Below are 27,590 nucleotides of genomic sequence, written 5' to 3'. Positions count from 1 at the left end.
GCAGAAATGTTAACTGATCTGTGATCTACATAAATCTTTTTTTTTTTTTTTTTGGCTAGTGAAAGATCCAGACATTGGGAAGTACCCAAACATTTTGGGCAATCTTGAGCCAGTCAGATCCAATTTGATTTCATTCCAAGAGTAAAATACTGCTCAAAATCACTCAGATTTGGGTCAGGATATGACACTTCCAGGAGAGCCAAAAATCTCCAGTTCAGTCTCCTACCAAAGATATGTGTTCAACAGCTACATCACAATCAAATCTGCGCCCAAGAAGCTCTGTCTAAACAGTGACTTGGCATTACAGCCTTCATCCAGCTGTCTCCTTTCAAATTTAGCAAGGACCAAAAAAAAAAAAAAGATGTAAACTAAAAATATCACAATAACTGGAGGCCAATGCTTAAAACCCTCTTCAATCAAAGCATTGGAGTCAATGCAACAAATATTTACATTAACTAAGGAAATGCTGGGCAGTGGTTCAAAAGCATCCCAGGGCTGGATGTGAGCAGAGCTCTCCTATGTGCCCAGTGACACTACAGAGATGAACAGATCTGGGTCGTATCTGCTGACATCTTTCAGAGATTTTTGAGAGGAAGCCATGCCAGTCACTATGTGCCCGAGGAGCCGAAGGACAGAGAGACAGATTGGACAAGAGCTGGGGGATTCCCGATAAGCTATGGGACTCTTCTTGTCGCCTGCACCATGATACCACCTCCTTTTAGAGTGAGTGGGTGCTGGCTGGAAACCAAAGCACATTTCCATTTCTGAGTCAATATCCAGGGGCCTGAAAGACAACAGAGCCAGGCTGATGGTGCCAGATACCAGGGCTGTACTCCAGGCAAATTATAATCCATGTATCAACATTTAAGGCAAGGAAGGACTCTTAATTGGTTAAAATTTAAGCTGCGCAATGTTCACTCTGGTTAACTATGGGAAACGCAATGCCACAGAACAACAAGGACAAAGTCCCTATCAGAGTCATTGTACTGTTGGTATGGATAAGTACCCGATTCACTGGATGATCCTGGGGCTTTGCTTAGAAGGTAGATAGGGCTGGCAGATAGGGGCTGTGGCCATGGTGTTCTGAGCCTCTGATCAGAGATCGCCAAGGACAGTGGCCATCCCCCTGGGAACTGCCCAAGTTTACACTCAATAGCACTTGACCTAGTTCTGTGAGACTCCTGAGCTCATGAGCAGCCGTTACTATCTCCATGTTTTCGCTGTGTCCTGTTTATGTTTTCTCATGGGACTTAAACACCGTGTCATGGTTCCTTGGGTCCATGTCTGTCATCACCCCTGAGATGTGGGCCCCTTGAGAGCAAGCTTGGGGCTTTGTTTGTCTTTGCCTTGCTTTTGGAGCCCACAGTGGCACTTTTGTGATCCCTGAGATAAATAACAAATATTAGGTAAATGAAAGAACTGGTTACAGACAGAAAAGACTGCCAGCCCTGTAGACAGACCCTCTCTACTGGGTCCATGCAGATTGACATTTGCATATCTGACATTGTTGGTTTGGCAGAAACCAACCTAAGATCTGAAGGCCCTTTGGTATTTTAATTTATTGTCAAAATTTCATTTCTTTTCAATCTACCAACTTCTGGCAATGGATATTTGATTATGGTTTTCGGGCTTTAAAAATCTTTTATGTGGTGTGTGTGTGTGTTTGTGTGTGTGTGTGTGTGTGTGTGTGTGTGTTTATACACATGTTTCTGTACAAGCCCCACACTGGCCAGCAGGGGGCATCAGATACCTTGGAACTGGAGCCATGGCCATTTGTGAGCTGCCCTAGTGTGGGTGCTGGGATCTGAACTCAAGTCTTGTAAGTAGAATGGAAGAACTCTTAACTGAGCCATTTCTCCAGCCCTTTGATGATTTTCAAATTGGCAGATTCATATATGGGAGAAATGGAGAGTTACTAAGTGATGTGATATAAATATTATACGACACTGGCTGCCGCAGATAAGCTGTAAACACACTTGCACAACCTTATTGCTTCTTACCCTTTACTTCAGTGTTCCTTTCACTGGTGTAACAGGCCATGGTCGCTCTGGAAGGAAGGAGCCAGGTTGCACTTCTATAAAATGCCCTTATTTCATCTCTACTCTTACTATTAACTTTGCTAGATCTAAAAATACATTGGAAGTGCATTTTTCTTTCTTAAAAATCCCTACTAGTTCTTATTTCCAGAGTTGCTGATGAAAATTTGTTCCAAATCAGACCCTTGGCTTTTGTTTCCCCTGGTAACTTCAAGATCATTTCTATATTTTTAAGTTTTCTAAATGTTTTCTACACTATGACTGTGTGTCAGCCTGTGGAAACCTGTTCCTTTAAAATGCTTACTATTAATTATTATTATTACTGGGGCATGTGTGTGTGTGTGTGTGTGTGTGTGTTTGGGTGAATGTCCACATGTATGTGTGCGTATGTTTGAGTGTGTGTATGTGTGCCCGTGTACGTGTGTGTATGTGCTTGCCCACCCTAGCTCCAATTTTGCACTGTCTCGGGGATTCTTTAAGCCACTAGCCCCTTAGCATCTCAGCCTCATTTTAGGTATGGCTAGAGATGTATATGCTTTTTTACAACGGTTCTGTAATTCTCCAGGTTTGGTGCATTAGAGGTGTACTGAGTCTGACATACCAAAACCATCACAGGGAAAATCCCATCCTTCAGCTGAGCCTCCTAAGCAGCATCCGTGGCACAGGAATTCAAGAGAGCACTACTGTTTATTTCACAAGTTGCCCTAAGACCCGATTTCTACTTTTCTCCTACCTGATTCTGAATCAGAGGCAACCGCACTCCCCAACTTGCCTAACAACTGGCTTCTGGCTAAGTTCAGCCCATTTGGGCATTGATGGGAGACAGGAACCTGGATGAGAGGGAGGCAGGGCTGTCTGCCTCTAACAGCATCTGTGGTTTTTAGCACAGGGCACCTTGCAGATGGGTAGGCTCTTCAGGTTCTAGCAGCCATGGAGCAGCTCTAGCTCTTGGTTCGTGGTGATCTCACTGCTGTGTTGTGAAAATAGTACCATCACAGGCTCCTTGGTCTCTAGCTCACGGTGCTATCTTGGGAAATGCTCAAGACTTTAGGAAGTAAGGCACAGCTAGAAGAAGGTGGGCCATAGGGAGAAGGTCCTTGGGAACTATGCCTTGTCCTGGCCCCTGACCCCATGCCCCTGTTTGCTGGCCATGATCATGTGCTAAGCAGCTAAGCTCTGATGTGGTCTTCCACTATGATGCTCCATCTCACCCCAGGCTCAGAAACATGAACATTTTGAAGGTATGATCTAAAAATAACCCCCCCACTCCCCCACCCTAACGTTGACTTTCAGGCATTATTGCAATAAAGAATGCTCCACTAAATCACGTCGTCGCACTGTACCCGCAGCTTCAACCATTATTGACCTCTAGGATGCCACACTAACAGCTAAGCATCTCAGTGGTACTGTCCTTTGCACACTCTCTTCTCCATGTTAGATCCCTTTTGTTGCAAGGCCTACTGGGGTTTGGTCTTCCTGGCTGGCTGAAATGCTGGTGACACTTTGTAAGAGAACACGATCCGTTCTTTGAGGAGAAGGAGCACCAGAGTGACAGGGCCTCCTCAGGGTCAAAAACAAATTGAGTCATTTCAAAGAGTAACACTATCATTTTTAAATGTTTTCTGTTTTTGTTTTAACTTTTATTTATTGTATGTATATGAGTGCACTGTCACTGTCTTCAAACACACCAGAAGAGGGCATCAGATCCCATGACAGATGGTTGTGAGCCACCATGGGGTTGCTGAGAATTGAACTCAGGACCTCTGGAAGAGCAGACAGTGCTCTTAACCATTGAGCCATCTCTCCAGCCCAACATTATCATTTTTATTGGTTTCTTTTTGCCTTATGTATTTGGTGTTTGTCTCTCTGTGCCTGTATGTGCACTTCAGGTATACAGTGCTCTTAAAGGCCAGAAGAGGGCATCAGATCCCTTGGAGCTGGAGTCACAGATGGTTGTGAGCTGACATGTGGAGGCTGGGAACCAATCTAGGAACCTTTCAACTGCTGATCCAACTCTCCATTCCTGACATGAAATTTTTAACAACTGTAATAAATAAACTATTAATAACTTAATGGCTATTAAACCATGTGTTTAACTTTAATTTCACACATGCTATCCAGTAGTGCAGTAAGGGAGGCTGTGGAGTCTGTTGTGTTAAAGTTTTTGCTCTAGTCTTAGGGAGCATGTTACCAGAGGAGGGGGAGCTTGATGGAGGCTTTTTATGCATTTGCCAGACCACACAGGCAGGTAGCCAATAGTTTATTATTTTTTAACATACTGTGTGTGTGTGTGTGTGTATGTGTGCGTGTATGTGTGTGTGTGCGCGCACTCACGCACCTGTGTATGTTTATGTGCTTTGTGCCTGCCTGTGTGTGTACATGTGTGTGTCACAGTGATAAAGTGGAAGTCAAAGAACAACTTGCAAGAGTCATTCTTTGTCATTCTCTCTTCCATGCTGTGAGCTCAGGATTAAACTCAGGTCATAAGACTTGGCAGCAAGCATCTGTAACTGCTGAACTGTCACACCAGCCTCAGTACGTAGAACGTTAAAGAGACACTTTCCTCTTTATTCACCGGTTCTCTGTTGTGATAGAGTTGGGTGATATGGCACTATTTCTTTACAAATATCTTATGAACTCCTTTTTTGCTTGTTTGTTTATAGACATTGTCTCTGAGAACATAGTAATGAAATAAAACAAACCAGAACAGGAGCCTGTTTCTTAATGAGAAGGGGGAAAAAGGAGCCAGATTTGGGTGGGTGTGAATGTTGAGAGGGTCTTGAAGATATGAGAGGAAACTGTGATCAGAATATAGTGTATAAAATTGATTTTTAATAAAAAATAAAATAAAATAAAATAAAATAAAATACACAGCCTCGTGCATCTCCAGGCTGGCTGTGAATTCACAATAGTCCAGGATGGTCTTGTCTCCTGAGCCTCCTGCCTCCACATCCCAGTTTAACCATTCTAGCTGCACCTCCATGCTCAGTTTGTCCAGAGGGGAAGGAACCCAGGCCTCCATGCATGCTAGACAAGCTCTTGTCTGACTTAGGCACTTCCCCCGCTCAGCTCTATTATTTATTGGAAAATGGAGTCCAACACTGCTTCCTAAGCCTTGTTCACCTCCATCACTGGAACCCTTAATAAACTGCACAGAAGCAGAGCCCATCTGTCCAGCTCATGATCACAGAGAGTAAACAAAGGTGTACCACATGGCTGCCTATTTCATTGGCGTGGAAACACTAGGCCCCAATAGCTGGCTTGTGCGCCAATGTGAGTTTTTGAACTGTAACAAATGGGCCATGTATAAAAGAAGAGATGGCAGATGCTGGTGCCTGAAGCATGCATGGTACAGCTTAAGACAAGGGATGTTTCCCAAACCATCTAGAATCACAGAGGAGAACATGTGATGGAATGAGAGATGATGTGGCCAGCCTGCAGCCCAGTCTCAGCAGCTGGCCTGAGGCGGGCCTTCCCAGCTGCACAGGGTTCTGGCTTTACTTCCTCAAGGCCCAGGCAGTGGAGTTCCTGCCAGCCTTGCCCCTGTTCCTGTGGAGAACCATCTCTCTACACTGGCACCTAGGTGCAGTGTCTGACCTTCCCAGGACACCAGCTGTGCCCTGAGGTGGACACGGGACTCAGCACAGTTAAGTTAGGCAAGAATGGAAAAGAGAGAAGACTGCTTGCGCTTACTGAAGGAGCTCTGCTTCCGTGAGGGCCTCTGTCCTCTGCTCTCCTGTGGCCATGGCCAACTCTGCCTTCAGGTCTTCAATCTCCTTTTGCAAGCGAACAATCATCTGTGAAGGGAAAAGCGTGTGAGCGCATGTACACTTCTGGACACTGTGACCTCAGTGGCAGCGTGAATGCAGCTTTGGGAGTTGTGAGCCATTGGGTGTGCAAGATGGCTCAATGGTTAGGGGCCAATGTGAGTTCAATCCCTGGGACCCATATAGTGTGAGAAGAGAAGTGACTCCCACAACTTGTCCTCTGAATGCTACGTATGTACTAAGTGTGCACACGTGGGCAATTAATTAACTAAAACCATTAACTATGTCAGGATACAAAACTGGATAGAGAACAATCTAAAAGGCATTGTTGACTCCAACTTTAACACTGTGTCCAAGGAACTCTAGAACTAGTTTTTTAAACAAACAAACAAACAAACAAACCATGTGATTATAAATGGAACTTGTGACCTTGCTCTCTTTTCCCCTTTTTTCCTTTCTGGAGTATCAAGAATGCAGTTAGAAATTATCAAAATACTTGCCGTACACAGTGATACATTCTCTCCATATGCATGCTCCCTTAAATAATGTCTACTATCCCTTTGCATGCCCTAAACTATATGAATGTCCTATTACTGCATGTAATTGCACCTTTTTTTCTCTCTCTCATATGATTTGAGCTCACTTATATTCATCATGACTTTTCAAAGGCATATAATATTCAAAGGCAGGATATATCAAAGTGTACTAGGGCTGAGCAGAGGGCTCAGTCATTATAGTACCTGCCTTTGCACATGGGCATGCATGAGTGATCCCCAGAACCCAGGAGGAAGAAAAGTTAGACGTGGTGGTGTGTCTGGGAGGAAGAAAAGTTAGATGTGGTGGTGTGTGTCTGTAACCTTACTGCTCGGGAGTGGATCCTGGAGTTTGGTGGCCAGATAGCTGCTTAATGAACTCCAGGCCAGGGAGAGACTATGTCTCCACAAAAAAGGTGTGTGTGTGTGTGTGTGTGTGTGTTGGAGTGCTTTCTGCACCAACATGAGGACCTGACTTCCATGTCTCTCATGACACACTCAGAACTGATGTCATGGCCACGGATATCCGCTACACCAGAACTGAGCAGTTGCTGAGGCTTGCTGGCCCCCAGTCTATGGCAGGGTAATGGAGAACTCTATCTCAGTGGCATAAAGCAGAAAATGATAGGACAGAACATGTCCTTGTTGGGCCTCTGGGAAGGTATGCATGGGTGTATACACACACATGTACACATGCGTACACATATGAACACACATGAGTGCACACATGTACACAAATTAGTAGACAGTGGCACTGTAAAGGGGAAGGCATGACAGGAATGGAGGAGAGTTGATATTTACTTAGTTGGCTAATTGGTTGGTTAGTTTTGGTGACTTCAGTTTTCAAGAACTAGCAAAGGTGGATACAACTACCCATGTTTCTTTTACCAAGTTCATAGGGTATTTAGTATTGTGATACAGATGGACTTACCTCAGGAAGCTAAGGATAATGATATCACTAATATAATATGAATATATATATACATTAGTGATGTATATAAATATATGCATACATATACATTAGTTTTATTTGTATTATATACACATACACACACACATACATATATACACACACACATGTACACCCTCTTCCAGACTCCCTGGATACTGGACTCATATGTACACACACACACACACACACACACACACACACCAAATCTTTTTCTAAATATAGTACTTTATAATATCAAGAATTCATCTACATGTTGAAACAACTCACTCAAGCTTTAGGTAGGTGAACACCTATAAGCCAGAAGAGTGTCAATCAAAAGGCTGTAGCAAACCTTTATTTTTGCATGAGCAGTAGAAAAAGTAAGACAAGAATGTCTTCAAAACTCTACTTGGTCATCTTGGCTAGACCAATGAGCCACCGCAAAGAAGAAAAGCACCTGTCCATACTTGTAGATCATGTTACTGTCTACATAGAAGTATTTATCAAAAAGTGGTAAAAAAATTTGTCCATAATCCATTTATAAAGTTTCTTTCCAATATAATAGAAGCCAACAATTATGAAATATAATTCCCCCTTCTACTTAGAGTATCCACAAGTCCTCTGCCCCTTTCACTATGTGATCTAAATACACATGTCCTAGTTAGAGTTAGTATTGCTGTGATAAAACACCATGGCCCAAAGAACTTGTGAAGGGAAGACTTTATTTCACTCACAGTTCCATATGACATTATCAAAAGCAAAAAGGACAGTAACTCAAACAGGGTAGGAACCTGGAGGCAGAGGCCATGGAGGGGTAATGCTTATTGGCTTGTTCCTTATGGCTTGCTCAGCCTGCTTTCTTATAGAACCCAGGACCACTGGACCTACAGTGGACTTCATCTCTCTTCCAGTTAATCACTAATTAATAAAATGCCTTACAGATGTCACTACAGCCCACCTGATCTCACGGAGGTTCCCACCACTCAGATGACTTTAGCTCATGTCAAGGTGAAATAAAACTCTCCAGCACAGCACCTCAGGTATTAGTCAAAAGGTAGAAAAAGTCTATTTGTACCTGTCTTTGAAAATCGAGTCCACAAAACGAGCTAACCAAGCAAATATTAGACCTTCTCCCTCTGTCCCTCCCCTGCCCCTTTCTAATAAGTTATTCTCTCACTTCTTTACTTAGAGATTGCTTCTCAGGAGGTGGAGGATGGAAGTGGTAGAGTAGAGTGTCTTTGACATGAAGGCCAAGTTGATCTACAGAGTGAGTTCCAGGGCAGCCAGGGATGTAGAGTGAGACTTTGTCTCAAATTGAACTTAACAACAAACAGACAAACAGATCTTGCTTTGATCAAGGGGGTTTTGTACATGTGAAGTTCAAACCTATGTGAAGGAGGGGTAAGGCTTTCAAATTCTCAAGAAAATACTAGTTGTGGGGCTGGAGAGCTGGCTCAGAAATTAAGTGTGTGTATCAGACTTTCAGACAACTTAAGTTCAGTTCCCAGAATCCACGTAGGTGGTCCGCAATTGCCTATAATCCCAGTTCCAAGATATCTGACGCCTTGCTCTGGCTTCTTGAGAACACCTGTACTCTTGTACACACACACACACACACACATACTTAAAAATAAAATAAATATTTCAAAGACAGTACCATCTGTCCTACCATAGTCTGGGATATCGCAGACAGCTGCCCTGCTGTCTCCATATCAAGGAATAGATTTATTCTTCCCTCTTCACTGGTTTTATGTTAAGGAGGGAAGCAGACATCTCTGGTGCAATGTCCCTGAGATCTTGACCTTGTCAACACCATTTGTCCAGGTTAAAGGACAGCTGCAGCCTCAGCTCCTCTCACCCTGTGGTAACATGTTCTGAAGATGCTTACAGCATTCTACACAGGTGAGCTTCAGGCTGTCTTGTCTGCATCAATAGGACCAACAGTCCCTCCTAATTGCAGTAGTATTTTGGACATGTGCTCCAGGAGTTTTATTTACATGCACAGTGTCATAGGTTTTACTTGCTGGCTTACTGTCAAAAACCACTGTCAGAAACCTCCAAGCCAAAGAGACTAGAACTCCTTGGATAAGACCTACCTAACTGGTTCGTTTTACTTTGTTTCCTAAATTGATACTGATGCTATAGCTTTTATGTCCCTGTGCCTGTGGATCTGTGTGAGATGCACATGCCCGAGGGATCACCCTATCTCTGCCCCCACCACAGGCATCACAATGTCTGCCATCACCAAAGCTTTCTTTATGTGGGTTATGGGGATCAAACTCAGGTCCTTGTGCTTGCAGAGTGAGCATGTTACCAAACCAGCTATCTCCTGGTTCTGTATTTTCTAAGGCATTTTAAGCCAAAATGACTATTGGATTCTTTTTGTATTTTGTTGAATAGAAATCTGGTTTTCACGGATTGAGATTACTGAATCCATGCCCCCCACAGGTTGCTTGTAGACTTAGAGGCATCTGCAGAGATCCTGGCCCATGTTCAGTCATCTTAGAATCTGCCCACCTTGTGTTCCTTTCATAACCAGGTCACCCTGAAGTGCCAGTGTTTGGTGATTCTGATCATGCAGTCTTGGTACCATATTTGCCATTAACATCTGAGAGTAAGACACAGGAAATCCCAACCAGGTTGTATCTTGGGCGGCTTTTAGAACACTTGTTTTTAAAAGATTAATTTTATTATTTTAGAAACTGTGTCTGTGTGCATGTACAGGTTTGGGCAGGTGCAGGTGAGTGCAGGTGCAGGTGAGAGCAGGTGCAGGTGAGTGCAGGTGTAGGTGAGAGCAGGTGCAGGTGAGAGCAGGTGTAGGTGAGAGCAGGTGCAGGTGAGAGGAGGTGCAGGTGAGAGCAGGTGCAGGTGAGAGCAGGTGGAGGTGAGTGCAGGTGCAGGTGAGTGCAGGCGAGTGCAGGTGTTGGTGAGAGCAGGTGCAGGTGAGTGCAGGTGCAGGTGAGAGCATGTGCAGGTGAGTGCAGGTGTAGGTGAGAGCAGGTGCAGGTGAGAGCAGGTGCAGGTGAGAGCAGGTGCAGGTGAGTGCAGGTGTAGGTGAGAGCAGGTGCAGGTGAGAGCAGATTCAGGTGAGAGCAGGTGCAGGTGAGTGCAGGTGCAGGTGAGAGCAGGTGCAGGTGAGAGCAGGTATAGGTGAGAGCAGGTGCAGGTGTGAGCAGGTATAGGTGAGAGCAGGTGCAGGTGAGAGCAGGTGCAGGTGAGAGCAGATTCAGGTGAGAGCAGGTGCAGGTGAGAACAGATGCAGGTGAGTGCAGGTGGCCATACTGGAGGATACCTGGGGTATCCGTTTCTATCACTACAGTTATCCACAGTTGTGAGTCACCTGACATGAGTACTAGGAACTGAACTCGGATCTTTTGCAATATCAACGAATGCTCTTAACTGCTAAGCCATTTCTCCTGTTGCCTAGGACTAATTTTTTGATTGTCCCTTGTGTTTCATGCAAGCTTCACACTTTAAAATGACAAACACCAGTGTGTGGCTTTAGGTGCCATTATTACAGAGACAAGTAAGCCACACTTGGCAGTTAAGATGTCAGTCAGCAGTAGGAAGAAACGCAATTGCTTCAATTATCAGCTATTAGCTTTTTGCTCCTGATCTTTCTGCTTTCAATCTCTCACAGACTAACATCAAACGCACACTGGTGCCCTCTTCCTTCAGATCCTTCAAAGAAGAGTCTCTTCAGCACAATTTAAAGAAAGTAAAGAATGCCTCTAATGTCTTATATGTTTGTTTTCCATAAATTGGGAACTAATTTTTCTCTTAGGTAATAGGATCCTTTCCATTCTGCACAGCAATGCTCTTGGGATACACAGAGGACAGGTATAGCCACGGTGATTCTCTAAGGATGCAGAGGGGACAGGTAGAGCCACAGTGATTCTCTAGGGATGCAGGGGGGTCTGGGGCAGCCCCAGTGATGACCTTGGGATGTAGGAGGGCAAGGGACAGAAGGCATCTCCTGAGGGTTCAATTCCTCTTGACTCTGATTTTGTGTTCTATTCCCTTGCCCAGGACTCTGTGTGATGCTGATGTCTGACCAAGGTGGGTGCAGGGAAGCTTCTGCTTCACCAATGAGTTCTCCATCAGGGCAGACAAGGCTGGCAGAGCAACCCAGAAAGCCCAATTATTCCTTTTCCTTCCTTTGCCTCTGTCCTTCAGTGGAGCAATGACAAGGGACGGGGCAGATAATTGAGAAGAAGGAATTCAGAACACGGCAGTGATCAGTGATCATATTTCTTTTCTGAGAAATTTGAAAATGAAGTCAGTGAGATTTCACAGTTTTAGACTCTACATATTGCAAGGCCATATGAGCTTATTTTCTAGAGGAATGAGAAGAGCTGAGTGACACAAACATATGCAAACTTAATCATGGAAGTTGACGAATCAGAGACATTTGATCAGAGTTTGGATGCCAGCCTGAGCTGACCAAGGGCTGCCTTCCCCTTGTGGAGAACTTACAAAACACAGAGGAAGAAAATTATATTCAGGGTGAAAAACTGAATTATGTATCTGTGATTTCCTTGCATAAAAAGTCACTTTGATAAAGCAGGAACTATTTTTATAAAGCCAAGAAAACGGACAATTTTTCCAGGAATCTAACCTTTAGGAAACTGTAGAGTAAGGGACAAGATGGTGGTACCAAATATTTCTACTTAGTCTCTCTCTCTCTCTCTCTCTCTCTCTCTCTCTCTCTCTCTCTCTCTCAGGTGTGTGAAAGACGACTTGATACTCCATCTCAAAGGAAAACTGATGTTTTGTGAACGGCTAAGATCTAAATGTAAATATAGGTATATTTTCCCAATGTAATACTTAGCCATTGCTTACCAAGACTTCAAGACTAGCCACACTGTGTCATGAAGCAGATGTTCTTGAGCCCGGCTATCTGGGCTCTGCTCCCTGCTCTCACTAGGACTATGAGCAACTTATTTTACACCCTGTGACTCAATTTTGTGCACCATGGAGACAGCCAGAAGATCTCATCATAAGGTTGCCAAGAATTACTTCAGTGGATACATACCAATACCTAGGACACGGATTAGTACAAAGCCGTGCCCCACAACCAGCTTATGCTAGTCATATAGATCTGTGTTAAGTATATATGTTTATTTAAGCCTGATTAAGAACTTAAGATTTTTATTGGAGCTGGGGATGCAGCCTAGTGTGTAAAAACACTTGCCCCGCATGCTCAAAGCCCTCGGTTCTATCTTAGCACCGCACCGACCAGCTTCGGTAGGTAGGGCATGGCTGCAGTTCCAGCAATCAGATGGCAGGAAGATCAGAAGTTTGAGGTCATTCACACGTGCAAATGAAGTTTAAGGCCAGCTGGAGTGACATAAGTCACACTGCCGCAAAACCCAAGCATTTGCTTACCAGCCTGGGATCAATCTCTTCGTTGAGAATGGCTTCGTTTTTAATTAGGGCCACTCGCTGAGCAAATCTACAGGTGGAGATAGACTCCTAAAGAAAACAAACAAACCACAAAAAGCTTTTAGAAATGTGATGGCACAGAAAGGCCTTTCTCTCCAGATAAAACTTAACTTACATTATCAGGAAAAGTTACCTAAAGAGTAAGATGTCTGGAACAACACACAGTGTGAGTGTACCTAAAAAGGGGGGAGGGTTGGCCCTAGGATACTATTTTCTATCTTTTTATAAAATGGGGTTGACTTAGGGAAATGACAAATGCCCAAATTATAGGCAATCCTGGAATCCCAAGAGGCAACTGGTATGTGTTTGACTCTGTTATAGCTGGACCTCACATGAAAGTCCTAACCATAGCAGGGATCTTGATCCACAAGCATGAAAGACCATAAGGTAGATATTCGTAATGAACCAAAGAGAGGGTTTCACTGCATTGTCCATGAATGATTGGCGCTGTCATAGGATGCACCCTTCTGTCTTATTTTCCTACTTGGGAGAGTGTCTATACCCAAAATGTTAAGCTGACTCTTACAAGACCCTGACTCCACAGCCACCCAGGGAAGTCCTTTGGCAGCATCCCAGGAATAGCATCCTGGATGCCAACATCCGATAGAGTCTAGGACCAGATCTCAGGATAGCTCCGAGCTATCCAGCTCTCATCAGACAGGCAAGGCTGAGCAAGACCACTTGAGGGCTTTCTTCTCTTGTTTCTACCATCAGGCATTCTGAGATTGGCACACATGGCTTCTTTAAGCCACTTACCCGAGGCTGGTTCTCACATGGGTTAATTATGACACCAGCTAAGAAGCCAAGGCTGTGAGCCCCACGGTGGTGGATTTACCTCTGAGGGTATATGTCAGCCCTGTTCAAGAGATGCAGACTCACCCAGGCCCCCAACTCCACCTCACCACCCATCGACAGAAACCCAGACTAAGTTCCAGGGAGAAGGGCTGCATACATCAATGTTCCTCTTCTCCAAAGACAGGGTTGCAATCATGGTGGTCATGCAGTTCCCTCCCAGACTGTCTCTCAGCACGCTGGTCATCATGGAGTTCCTGTAAGGGATGTGTGTACGGTGTTTTTCCGAAAGGGCAATGATGACCTGTGGGAAGTGGGTGGGGTGCACAGATGACGGTGTTAACCGGGTGGGAAGGCACACCTGACAGTGGACTTTCAATAGTGAGAATACAAAAGACACCCAGCACTTGGGCACAGAACAGTCATCTTTAACAAGAGCTTTCAATGCAAAAAATGACACAAGTCGGGCTGGAGAAATGGCTCAGTGGTGAAGAGCACTGACTGCTCTTCCAGAGGATCTGAGTTTGAGTCCCAGCACCCACACTGAGTGGCTCTCTCCTCTCTGTACTCCTGCTCCAAGACACACTCTCTCAGCCTCCTAAGGCAGCTGCATGAAGAGTAAGCAGCATGGTTGCTTAGGGACATCACTTCAGTGTCTTACTATCCTCTCAACTTTGAACCTCTTCCATAAGATGAAGGCTAATATTCACTATTGTTTTAGGGAACACTGGTGTGGGTAACAAAGATTATGCTTATAAACCTTCTCGGTGATATTAAATTAAATATTAATGAACTCATTTTTTGGCTGCAAGTTGTGGAAAATGTAAGTGATGCTGGTCTCAGTAGAGGGGATGGAAAAGGAAAGATGTAGGTTATAAATGACCCAGAAGGTTAGTGTTTCTGCTCCTATCTCTACTGTCTTCCATGTGGTAGAGATTAGCCTCCTCAGAGCCACAGGATGACTGCCAATCCCCCACTCCCTGGTGTTATATACATCTTCATCCGTAAGTTAGATAAGAACAGACTTCTTTCATTTTATCCTGAGCTTCTCTGGAAAGCATCTTGGTCCCTAGGTCACCCATGGCTTGATCACCGTATCTGAAAGGAAGGCTCTAGTTTGCTTTGGCCAGTAAAGATCTAATCCCTATTAGAGCTGGGATGGGCTCTGGGTGCTCCCCACTGGCATGGACATCCTAACATCCTCTCCATGACAAGATCTAAAATTGCTAGAGGAAATAATTAAGCACCAAAATGGGATTGTGCTCTTAAAATTAGAGGAAATGAGGCTTCGTGTGCTAGAAGAAAGAAGCCAGGATGTGGAGACGGAATTCAGCTTTCCCCCTCGTACGGCCATAGGAAAATCACAAGTGTCTTAGCTTCTGTTTCCTCGTAAATACGGGACTAGGAGGCCTGATTATCTTGGAGGGATGTTGCTGAGGTCACGAGGGAGGGGCTGAAGAGAGGACTGTATGAAGGAGTGCTTGTTGCACAAGCATGAGGGCACGAGTTCAAATCTCCAGCACCCATGTAAAAACTTGTATGTAGCTATACATGCCTATGACCCCAATACTGATGGGTCTAGAGATGGGGGGTGGGGTCCCAGAAGCACACTTACAAGCCAGCTGAGCCCAGCAAAATGGTGAGCTTCTGTTTCAGTGAGATACCCTGTTTCAAGGCAGCAGGATGGAGAATGGTAGAAAGAGATGCCCAATATCTGCCTCTGGTTCCACACGCGCACACACTCATATGCATGTGTCACACACACACACACACACACACATGCACACACACAGAGATCAGAGGAGAATCTCTGGGCTAGTTATTGAACACAAGGCACTCAGTGTGTGGTAGAGTCTTCAGAAGGGTCTGCTCTTGGTGGACGTCTGCCCCATTTTCTTGAGAGAGGACCCTGAGCAGGACTCTTGGGGTCCAGACCACATGGAGCAGAGGCAGATATGAAGAGTGACCCAGAAAAGGAATGTGATGTGGGCAAGCAGAGGGGGCCTTGCTCCTCCTGGGTTTGCAATGGGCCCGACAATGAAAGGCCCCTGCGGGCAGAGGGGTCATAGAACTTGTGTGTATGCCTGTGTGTGTGTTTGCCTATGTGTGTGTTTGCCTATGTGTGTGTGTGCCTATGTGTGTGCATGCTCCTGTGTGTGTGTGTGTGTGTGTGTGTGTGTGTGTGTGTGCACGTGCCACAGGACAATTCCTAGAATATATTTTCAAAGCTCTTCCCTCTTTCTTTCTTTCTTTCTTTCTTTCTTTCTTTCTTTCTTTCTTTCTTTCTTTCTTTCTTTCTTTCTTTCTTTCCTCCCTCCTTCCTTCCTTCCTTCCTTCCTTCCTTCCTTCCTTCCTTCCTTCTTTCTTTCTTTCTTTCTTTCTTTCTTTCTTTCTTTCTTTCTTTCTTTCTTTCAGACAAGGGCTCTCACTGGCCTGGAACTCACCAAGTAGGCTAGACTGGCTGGCCAGTGAGCCACAGGGATCCACTTGTCTCCACCTTCCAGATATAGAGATTACAATTTTCTCACCATAACCCCACCCCCTTTTACATGGATTTCTGGGCTTAAAATCAGATTCTCCAGCAAGCACTTAATGATCAAACTATTGCCTGAGCTCTGTGTTATTTATTTAACTTTAAAGTCTGTGCAGGTGTGGGTTTCTGTATGTGTGTCCATGTGGGGTGTAAGTACACTAATACAGGTACCCATGAAGGCTAAAGCCACTGGATCCCCTGCAGCTGGATTGAGAGGAGGTTGTGCCTGCAAGAGGCTGGGAACTGTACTCTGGTTCTCTGGAAGAACAGCTGTGCTCCTAATGTCTGGGCACTTTTTCAGCCCCCTTGGGTTTGCTGCTGCTGTTGCTGCCGTGTTTGTTGTGTAATGTTTACTTCTACTTTGAAATTGACATATAAATCCAATGGCGAATATTCCTAGACTACTCCACTAGTAACAAAGGATGGCACCTCGTATCACAGTAATATCTTCTAGGGCCTAGAAACTATGCCTGGTATTAGTTTGGCTACTCAATGGATTAAGAGGTTTGCTTTTTTCTTATTGTGAAAGATTTATTTATTTATTTATTTATTTATTTATTTATTTATTTATTTTTGTGTGTGTGTGTGTGTGTGTGTGTGTGTGTGTGTGTGTGTGTTCCTCGCACTTCTGTGAATTTGAGTAGCTACCCATGGAAGCCAGAAGAGGGCATCATACCCGCTGGAGCTGTATTCACAGGCAGCTGTGAGCTACCAGATATGGGTGCTACAAACTGAGTGCTGGTCTTCTGCAAGAGCACCAAGTGCTGTTAACCACTGAGCCACCTCTATGGCCCCCAAGAAGGGTTTCTTTTAAAGAGCACAGAGGAGCACAGAAAGCTATCGTCTAGAAACTGACAACAATGGGAGCAGTTATGACTGGCACTGGCCCAGCACTTTCACTCCTGAACGCAACAGGACCGACACCCAGCAGGAGCTCAAGTGTGCTATGGAACTGACTGACAGCAAGCCTGTTTGATTTCTGAATTGGGTAGGAGCTAACACTGGTTCCCAGTGGTTTCTCACTTGCTGTTTGGGCTGATGGAGGCCCCAGGTCACTCCCAGGCCACCAGTTGAGGTTTACAGTTAGCACAAGGACACATGCTCTCTTTTTTTCTCCTTACACGAACTCAGGCTTTAGGGCCAAGCAGTACCCTGTTATTGTGGCTTAAAGTGTTTTTTGAGGAAACTCTTTGGAAAAAGTGCTGCATACATAAAGAGAACTCCAAAACCAACAATATTCTGGCAAACTGAATATTAATCACTTAAATGTGTAGAGTCGGTAAACCCATGCTGGCTGAGATCTAGCAGGTGTGAGTTCTCTCAAATATAACCAGCAGGACAATTAGAATTCTGCAAGAAATTTCCAAACCAATGCCCACTAATTAATGCAAGCCAGCTGATCAGACTAGCTCTTCTTCCTGTCTTTCATATTGAAATGGAGAGAGCAAAATGGTGATAATTATATCACCATTACCAGGAACCTATTAAAGTGTCTATAGGTGTTCTGTCCTAGTTAACTTTGGGTGTCAAGCTGACAGAGCCTACAGTCACATGAGAAGAGAGTCCCATTTCAGGGCTTTACCACATATCTCGGAGAATGGGAACTGTCTTGATTGCTAATTGATGTAGGAGAACCCAGCCCACCATGGGCAGTACCATACCCTAGGCAGGTGTTCTTGAGCTGTATAAGAAAGTCAGCTAAGCATGGGTCAGCAAGTGAGCCAACAAACAGAGTTCTTTCATGGGTTCTGCTTCAAGTTCCTGTTGAGCTCCTACCTTCTGTTCCTGCAGTGATGAATTGTAACCTGGGAGTTAAAACAAAATTTTTCTTCCATAACTTGCCTTTGATCATGGTGCTTGTCAAAGACACAGAAGGCAATAGAACAGGTTCCTAGGTTTTGTTGTTTTGCTGCTTCCATGATGCACAGCTTGTTCTCGGGCAGGCATCTACCCCACTGCCCAGTATAACCCACAGCTTCCAGTGGAGTGGATGAGTGAACAAGCTACACTGAGTTGTCTTATACTCCTGTTTCTTTAGCCACATAGTAAAATACACACAGTGGTTAACATGACCATAAATGTTCATGAGCCATGCGATCTCATTAAGTATCTTTCTGCTCTTCTCATTCTCTCCTTTTTGTGACGCTTTGGTTCTCTTACTATTTCAGAATTCTCTTCTGTCCACTCACCCACTCACCAGCAGCTCTTCCTGGCCTTACTAACCCCTATTGATCCATGGGCATGTCTGCAGCTTCCCACACTCCACTTTCCTTGCCTGCGAAGGCATTTGGATCTCAGAGAAAATGGTTAACAGCTGTCCTAAGGCAGTGGGTGGAAAGGAAATGAAAGAGCTGAGGGCCGATGATGCATGAATGACATTTAGTGGAGTGAATGATCCTCTGGGCAGATGGGCTCATTGCTCCCAGGACCTGACCTGCTCTATCCCACCCTTGCCTTGCTCCCTCCCACTCATTCCTCATTCCATTCATTAACTCTTAACCTCCTTGGTCTCTGTCAATCTCTCCTCATCCCTTTTAGTTGCTTATCATATCTCCCACTTGAGGTGCATCTATGCACTTGTGATGGCCTAGTGCAAGTCCCTGCTTCAGAAAGGAGACCTTTGGGGTAGGGCTGCTCTAGGACCCTCAGCACACTATCAATCTGCTCTATTCTCATTTCAGTTGCTGTAACAAAAATATCCTGAGACAAAGCAACTCGGGATCGAAAAGGGCTTATTTATTTTAATTTGTAATTCCAGAGTATGATCTGTTACTGGGGAAAAGTCAAGGCAGAAAGCTCAAATAGCTAGTCACTTAACACCCACAGTTAAGAACAGAAATGAATGCATGCATGCTTGCTTGCTTGTACTCAGCTTAATTTCTCCTCTCTTGTACAGTTCAACACCACTTGCCTAGGGAATGGAGCCACTCACAATGGGCAAGATCTTCCCAGGTCAATGAAACTGATTAAGGCAATCAATGACACAATCCAATATAGACAATCCTTCATTGAGCCTTTCTTCCCAGGTGATTCCAGGCTCTGTCAAGTTCACAATTAAAGTTTACCTCATCGATCCTTATCAATATTTGTTAGATAGTAATTTAATGGCAAAACAAGGGCCACATCAGCATTAAGAATGTTCACAGGGATTGTAAATCGAAGAGCTGTGGACCAATTTTAGTAATAGTCAGGAGTTTGAGGAGACTGTGTGGAAGGAAGGACAGAATTGGGTGTGGAGCAGAATGTTTCTGAGTGATTACAATTCATAGAAAGTTTGATTCCGCTGAAGAATGTAATTTTGTGGGAACAGATGGACACAATGGGAATTAAAACTATGCTGCCATCTGAGCACAGAGACACATTGCTTTGAAATAAGGCAATTTGAATACAGCCCATTATGAGCATATATCATTGTTCTGGTAAATGTCCTAGTAAGCAAAAAAGCTCCATCAGTATAAGTGGTGTGGAATTTTGAGGCAAGAAAGAGCTTAGGACTGATGATTCTTCTCAAAAGCACTAAAATGGCCCATGCCTGCAGGCCCCTACCTAAGGTGCTGCGTTTCCGGGGCTCTCGCAGATAAGCCTAACCATATCACCCCATTCGGGTGGGTACCTCTGGTTTGGCCATTTCAGCCTGTGAATGTTCAGAAGCATCAAGAACTGGTCCTGGGTTTCCTTAGGCATTAAAGAAAAGGGACTTTCTATTGTTGTTTTTGGCTAAATGTTCAAGGGCAGGAAGATAACACAGGAACCCCCACATGCAGCCCATTCATTTCACAGACGAAGATTTGGGGTAGAAGATATATCTAGCTAAATTTGGGTGCATTTCCTTTGCTCTCAGAGTCAGATTCAAAAGTTACAAACAGAGCAGTTCGTGTACAAACAGAGCAGTTCGTGCTGCTGTCTTGGTTGGATGGGAGTCAGGATGGAACATGGGTGTCTCAAAAGAAGCCAAGGCTAAGAGAACCACCATGGCAGAAACAGGACTGGATGAAGTTACCAGACGCTGCAAAAATACTGGTCACCTATGAGCTATGTTCTCAGAGGTAGTCTCCTGAGCTGGAAAAACAATAACAAAAAAACCCAGGAGTCACTTGTAACCTGTATTCGTGTCCAGTACTAACTTCACAAAACAGACAATAAGTCAACAGTGCTGGGCCCGATGAAACCTCAGACCAAATCTTCACCTTGGGAAGAGAAATGTTTGCAGTCTGTTAAATGGAGAAGTTAACACTTCCAGCATAGGGTGTTGTGGGATTTAAATGAAATGCTGTCTACGAATAACTACCATATACATGGATGTTCATGGGAGTGCTGCTTACAGTGGCCACTGCACCGATGCAGCCCACTCACTCTGAATCCATCAATGGGGAAACAGAATGAGGGGCCATGCATGTAATCGAGCCTGGAAATGAACTGTGAATGAACTGTGGAATCATTATGGTTCTCTAGCAAAGGACAGAGATGGAAGGACTCCACCTGCAACATCTGGAATAGGCAAAGCCAGAGAGACCAAAGGTACAGGTTACCAGAGGCCAAAGATGAAAGATATGGGTGCTCTTATTCCATAGATCCAGAATTTCTGGCTGGAATTATGAAAATTTCTAGAAAAGGGTATTGAATGTGGTTGCTCATTCTTTGAGAATGGACTTCATGGCACTGAACGCTTCACTTAAAACAATGATCAAAAGTCAAGACTTGGAGAGATGGCTCAGCTGTTCTGAGCATGTACCGCTCCTACATAGTTCAGGTCCAAACATCCATACTGGGCAGTTCACAACTACCTATTACTCAGGCTTTGGGGGATCTGATGTCCTCTTCTGGACTCTGTACACACACACACACACACACACACACACACACACACACATTTAAAAGAACTATGAAAAAGATAAATGTTGTTATGCATACTTCACCATAATTCTGAGACAGACAACAGAGACTAGACCATCTGCCATGTAGTACAACTAGCACACTTAGACACAACTGAGCCCGCTCCACCCAACTCACCTGCTCCAGGTAGTGTAGGGACAAGTTGATGTATTTGGCCTCTGTCAGAAGCAGGCCCCCGACTCCAGTCTTCGAGACACGCTCTGACCCTGCCAGGTCAACCAGATGGAGCTTAGCATGTCGGACGGTGGCAGAACCTGGCTCCTTGCTGCTCAAGTGCACAGTGAAAATACAGTGTGATCGGGTTGAAGCTTGATTCATAGGAGTCTAAAGAAAAGTTACAAAATGTATAAGGTGACCGTGAGAACCATTAGAGGATATAGAGGATTGCAAACTGCATTTCTAGTAGCACAGCATTCCCATGAAGCCAACAGTTACGGGTAAGATTGGCAAAGGCTGTTCCTTTCAGTGTGTTCTTGCCTGCTGGATGACTGGCCATAAATACAGATGGGTTGATTCAGAAGGTGACAAAGGCATCCTACTGGAAGAAATATGGAGTCATTTAAGGCTAGGGAGGTGGCTAACATGGTTAAGTCCCTGCAATGCAAGCACAAGACCTGAGCTTGGATTCCCAGAGCCTTTGTGAAAAAGCCTAGCATGGCTGCGTATGTCTGTGAGCTTGGCACAGTGTTGGAGTGGAGGAGACAGGTCCACTTCCAGGAGCTCACTGGCCAAAGAGTTTAACCCATCAGTGGGATGTAAAGAGGACTGAGGAAGACACCCAGTACCAACCTCTAGCGTCCAAATGCACACAGTACTGTGCGCACACACATACACACAAACACACTATACTACACACATACATACAAATACTATACACACATAGACATATACATACACACACACATACACAAATACACACATATACACACACATAGGAGGAAAAGGATAAAGTTTACTGGGTTTGCAAGATAAAAATGTGAAATCAATTAGTTCTAATCACCCATCAAGAATGTATGAGGAAACATAATTATTCAGAGTGAAAACAACAGAAATGGAATTATAAAGAAGTTATATAAAATGAATGCTAAAGACACCTGATGGTGATCTCGGGTTTCTACACAGGCACACATAGGTGAGCACACATGCACATATGTGTGCATTACATACACATGAGTTCACAACACTTGCAGGTGCTTACGTGCATGTGCATGCACACCCCACCCACAAGCGCACACCAAAGTAATTAAGGCTACCTTTTCATACTGTGCATGTAAATAAATGCCGGAGTGGACTACGTGCTTAGTAACAACACAACTTTAACATCAAGAAAAGTAAATCCATGAGCATACTGTAATCCCTGTAAGGTAGTAATTGATATTTTAAAATATCAACAAGCAAAAAAAACCAAAAAAAAAACAACAACAACAACAACAACTTGGAAAAATGAGAAGAGGAGATGACTAGATAACTCAAAAAATCAGAAAGATCCTTAAGGAGCATTTGAAAAACTGCCCAATTTTATAAACAATGCCTGTAGACCTTAGAACTATAAAGATGAATTATTTCACGCCCATCAGGCTGAACAATTACAAAAACAAAGACTAAGGAAATAAATTCTGGTGGAAACATAAGGGTATGAAAACCTTCACATACTGCTGATGGGAATACAAATTAAGAGTATTTTAAAAAGAAATTTAGCAATATGCTGCAATAATGCAAATGCAGAGTCCCCATGACATAGCAGTAAAACACCATGTCTATTTCCTAGAGAGCAGCCACGAGAAGGTGTACCCAGAGATACATAAATCAGGACGGTCGTCTCAACATCTTTAAGATAACAGCAATGTGGTGCCAGGTGTACAGCCTAGACGGACATCTGGAACAAGGGAGATAATAGCCTAGGAAAAGGTAAAATGTTGTAGCCTTCAGGAAAGATTGTCATAAACAATGATGCATTTGTAAAACAGAAGGCTGAGTTAGAATAACGTGAGGAATGTTGCAGTGGAGTTTACTTGCTCACAATACTGGTGCTCTCGACCACATTTGCAGCTGTGACCTCTAAACTTACATCATCAAAGTAGGAAATTATGGGCCATTAATAATAGTGGTGGCCTTCTGGAAGGATGGAAGAGAAAGGCCAACAAAGGGACTCCTGCTTTACCGGCAAAAGACTTGTGATAGTGCCCACTGTCACCTTGAAAGAATCTAGCACCATCTGGACATGGCTGTGGGGAATTCTGTGGGAAAAGCCATCTCAGCTGTAGGCAGGGGACCTTGGATGGTGGGAGACAAGCATCAACAAGTGTGCATTTACCTCCATTCCTGTGTTTCCTGATGCAGGATGCAGTGTGAGTGGATCTCTCAAGCTCCCACTCCCACGATTCCTCTGCCATCATGGGTTGAGCCCAGAACTGTGATCTGGACTGACCTCATTCTCTCTCAGTTGCTTTTGCTGAATATTTTACCACAGCAAGAGGAAAAGAAACTAAGATAGAAAGCTGGTCCTGAGAAGTGGGAACATTGGAACATAAGCCTGGCTGTGGGTCTTAGGCCTTTGAGAGTGTTTTGTGGCAAGGATGTGGAAGAGTTGTAACCTTTGGGCTAGAAATGGTCCTGAATGCTGTCGGAAGAGTATGAAGGGTCATTACAGTGCATGGGAGTTTAGAGTACCAGAATCGTAAGAGAGGCACAGAGAATGGAGGCCTGGCTCTCGAGGTTTTAGAGGAAACAAGGGTTCTGTCAGGGACTGGATTAATGCAGTTTTATATTATTATTATTATTATCATCATCACCATCATTTAAAACCATCAGAAGCAAATTCTGAAGACTGAAAACATCAGGAACCGGTCATTTATTCTCTATAAAGCTCGGCAGGTGGTATGATTTAAACAACGCAAGCAATGGGTCAGCAGCATTGTGCTGTCAATAAAACCAGACCTTTCCCGACAAACACTCATGCGAATGAATTCATAGTCATTCAGCTCTGAACCAAAGGATTTCAGTGTGGATCCACGTGTACACAGATGGAGAAGCACACGCTGATGTGTTTTAAATCAGAAATTCTTTCTGTCGAGATAAATTCGTGATACAAACCATGGTTGATTCACACCAGCTAGCGAAACATACAGATGTCAAAATGCTGGCAACAGTTTGGAGAATACAATGCAGTAAACAAGTTAAATAGGCTGAAAATGTGGCCCGTCATTTGTTGCCACAAGAACTAGACCGAAATCTAGGCAGCGTGTAAGTTGTCGCTTTCTGTCTCCTTCTCCCTCTTTCCCCCCTCTGCCCCCCTCTCCCTCTCTCTCCCCTCCCTCTTCCTCTCCCCTCTCTCTCACATGCTGAAGTGGGTCAACAAATAGCTGCATGTAAAACCACAAACTCAAATATAGAACCTGACTTGAGGTGTTCTGGAAGTGGCTGCGAGTTATTTGCGGAACTTAAACACAGGTTTCAGCACATCATTGGTGCTTTCATGAGACCATGAAGTCTATGGATGGAACTGAAAGTCAATCAGCAGGTGAGGATGGGATCGGATCGCACAGTGGAGCCCCTGGACAGCTGCCCCTGCTTTCCAAGCTGCTGATGCTGAACCAGCACCGAGCCCAGTCCTTTAATGAGTATTGGAAATTGTGTGCCCATATCAAAGGAATACAACATTCACAAAAATCAGTACATTCTGGAGTCTGCAATTAAGGGCTGTAATATACTGTAGGAATCCATGCCTCGAGCTGTCTCATAAATGCTTTCTGCGTGACGTAGCTGTTGGTGTCTTCTTAGATAAAATTTTCCTTAGACCTCAGACAATGCTCTTCATGTGGTTCTGTGTCACTGGATGGGTCCACGTCTGCTCTGTGTTTAGTCAGGGAAGTCTCCGTGCCACATGGGCATGCCAGTTCCCGCGTCCTTTTAAAGGTAAAACAAAACAAAACAAAACAACAAAACAAAAAACAAAAGCAAACCAACCAAACAAATGAAAAAAAAAAAAAAAAAACAACAACCCTGTATTTGAACGTTTCTGAAATTGCCCGGGAACAGATGGCACCATTTAGGCAGATTCAATTCAAAACTGAGCACATGTTTTAAGCAAATGTGTTCCTGGCAATTGCCGGTACTTTTGGAAAAGTCCTCGGGATGATTAATCATCTGCACGAAGAGAGCTTTTGTGTTTCTGTGTCAGTCTTTGTAGATAGCTGTGCTAGGTGGTACAGAGAACGAAGGAAAATACGACCTGGCCTTGGATCTCAAGGAACTTGAAATCTCATCAGACGTGAGAGTCCAGGTGTGTGTAAGGAGAGCTATGAGGTGAGGGAGACGCATGCCCACTAGGGTGGTAAGTATCGGTCACATGTTCTGGTTTAGTTTCTCTTGCTATGACAAACACCCTGGACAGAAAGCAACAAGGGAGAAAGAGGTTTTTTCCAGTTTACCATTCCATGTGTTAAAGAAGTCACTTTGCTGGGAACCTGAAGCAGCATACCCAGTCAAGAACAGAGAGGGATTAAGGCATGCAAACTGCATGTTTACTTGCTTGCTTGTTTGCTTGCTCTTAGCCTTCCCCTCTCCCCTTCAGGCCCTGAGAGAATGCTGTTACTCACAGTGAATAGGGTTTTTATACATCAATCACCACCCCCCCACACACACACCTGCAAAGAACTGTCCACTGGTCAATCTGATTTAGATAATTCCTCACTGAGGCTCCCATCCCAGGTGATTCTAGGTCCTAGCAAGTTGACATTGAAATGGACTTGTTAAGCATTCAAGCAAGAAGACCCGAGTTTAGTCCCCAGCACCCACATAAAAAGCCAGACATGACAGTCTACATTAGTCATTCCAGTTTTCAGGAGGTGAAGGTAGGAAAATCCTTGAAGTTTACTGTCCAGTCAGCCTAAGCTACCCAGCAAATTCTAGGTTAATCGGAGGTCATGTCTCAAATTTAAAGGGAAGCAAGGGGGTGGGGAGATGCATGGCTCAACAGTGAAGCTGATCTTTGTGGGGGTCAACCTTGAATGTTGCTCCTTAATTGTTCTCTGTTTGAATGAAAACAGTACCCATAGGCTCATATCCTTGAATACTTCCTGTCCAATTGGTGAAGCTGCCTGTGTCACTAGGTCTCTCTCTGCCTCCCACTTGTAGATCACAATGTGAACTCTTAGCTGTGACTGCCACCTTGCCTTTCCTCTGCCATCATGGCCTCCAGCCCTCTGAAACTGTGAGCCCATTTAAATCCTTTCTTGTATAAGCTGTCTTGGTCGTGGTGTTTTATCGCAGTGTGAGACAGGGAACTGTACTAGTTTTTGAGACAGGGTCTCTCACTGAACCCGGAGTTCCCTGGTTGGGCAAGACCTGTGAGGCCCAGGGGCCCTACTGTTTGCCTCCCAGCACTAGATTGCAGTCACATGCCTCCACACATGCTCTTTTTACACATATTGTGAAGGATCGACTCAGATTATTGTACTTGTGTAGCAAGCTCATTAGTGCTGAGCCATCTCAGCCTATGCTTATGCTTGCCTGTATATTGAACATAATGTTCCCCTGCAAACAGTCACATCTGTTTTTTTCTCTCTGTGTGTCTCATAGGTGGAAGCCCAATGCACTCTGCTCCTGGAGGCCTGAAACTCCTCTTTTCAACTGACCAGTTATTACTCGACCTTCTCTCCTAGTCTTCTTACATCTCCTCTTGTCTCACCAACTATTCTCCATAGGGTAGCATTTGCAAAATCACATGTCTGATTGCATCTACCCTATTCATATTTCTGAATTCGTGCAACATGCTTCCTAAGACTAAATATCTCCTTTTCCTTCAAGGGTGCTTTATGTAACAATTTTATCACAACCTTTTCCAATGCAGTTATCTAAATCCTTTAACTGTGGCAGAGGCACGGCAGACTTAGTAAGTGCAGCATCTGTGACACCCAGGGAGGAAGTACAGTCGAGCCTTAGCAGAGGACACTAGGTATCGCCTCCTGAAATCAGACCTGTCTAGATCTAGAATTGACAACCAGTACCTACAAAGTATTATTATGCTACATGGGATAATCCCTTCCTTATGCTTTGAAAACACACATACACACATGCACCTACAAATATACACCAGACAAAACTACAAACATATACACATGCATATACGCAAACATATATCCTCCCCAAATTACGCAAATATACACATATACATAAACATGCACACATTAACTCTTTTTGATCTAACATAATCTATAAGTTCATTTTTTTTCCTTCAGTTTTGTTCTTTCTACAAATGAAAATACATGTCCTCATCCAAACAATTAGTAGGCACTTTAGGATCAGGAGAGCCACCATATTGGATTAAGACATCTGCTCTCTCTGGCTAGCAGGTATGAACATTTTCCACCTGGCTTCTGAACAAATGCTGCCACACACCTTCCCCTCCTCTTTACATCCTTTTACAAATCAGACCTTTTGTTGTTGTGTTAGACACTTGAGAAAAAAATCTAAAAGGAAGAACTGTGATTTGAGCTGACAGCTTCAGAAGTTTTAGTCCAGGGTCAGCTGGAGCCATCACTTGGGGTCTGAGACAAGAGGAATATGATGGTGGGAGGGGTGCAGAGCAGAGATGGCTCATCTCATGCCCACCAAGAAACAAAAGATGGGAGGGGGTCTTGCATCCATCCTCATGGGATT

At 44.2% G+C, this 27,590-nt stretch overlaps 1 protein-coding gene across 1 annotated transcript in view; it reads right to left on the bottom strand.

Annotated features, from left to right (window-relative positions):
• Kif6 (kinesin family member 6) overlaps nucleotides 1-27,590 on the bottom strand; it is a 291,689-nt gene that overhangs the window by 179,684 nt on the left and 84,415 nt on the right. Inside the window, exons 7-10 of the mRNA XM_021149143.2 lie at nucleotides 21,048-21,254; nucleotides 13,665-13,808; nucleotides 12,656-12,742; nucleotides 5,730-5,833 (exon numbers count right to left, since the gene is read on the bottom strand). Coding sequence (XP_021004802.1) covers nucleotides 5,730-5,833; nucleotides 12,656-12,742; nucleotides 13,665-13,808; nucleotides 21,048-21,254 — 542 coding nt within the window. The remainder of the gene's footprint in view (nucleotides 1-5,729; nucleotides 5,834-12,655; nucleotides 12,743-13,664; nucleotides 13,809-21,047; nucleotides 21,255-27,590) is intronic.

Source organism: Mus caroli, chromosome 17 (genome assembly GCF_900094665.2).
Source record: "Mus caroli chromosome 17, CAROLI_EIJ_v1.1, whole genome shotgun sequence".
Taxonomy (NCBI): Eukaryota; Metazoa; Chordata; class Mammalia; order Rodentia; family Muridae; genus Mus; species Mus caroli.
The sequence above is the reverse complement of the archived record's forward strand: the minus strand, read 5'-3'. Positions and strand labels throughout refer to the sequence as shown.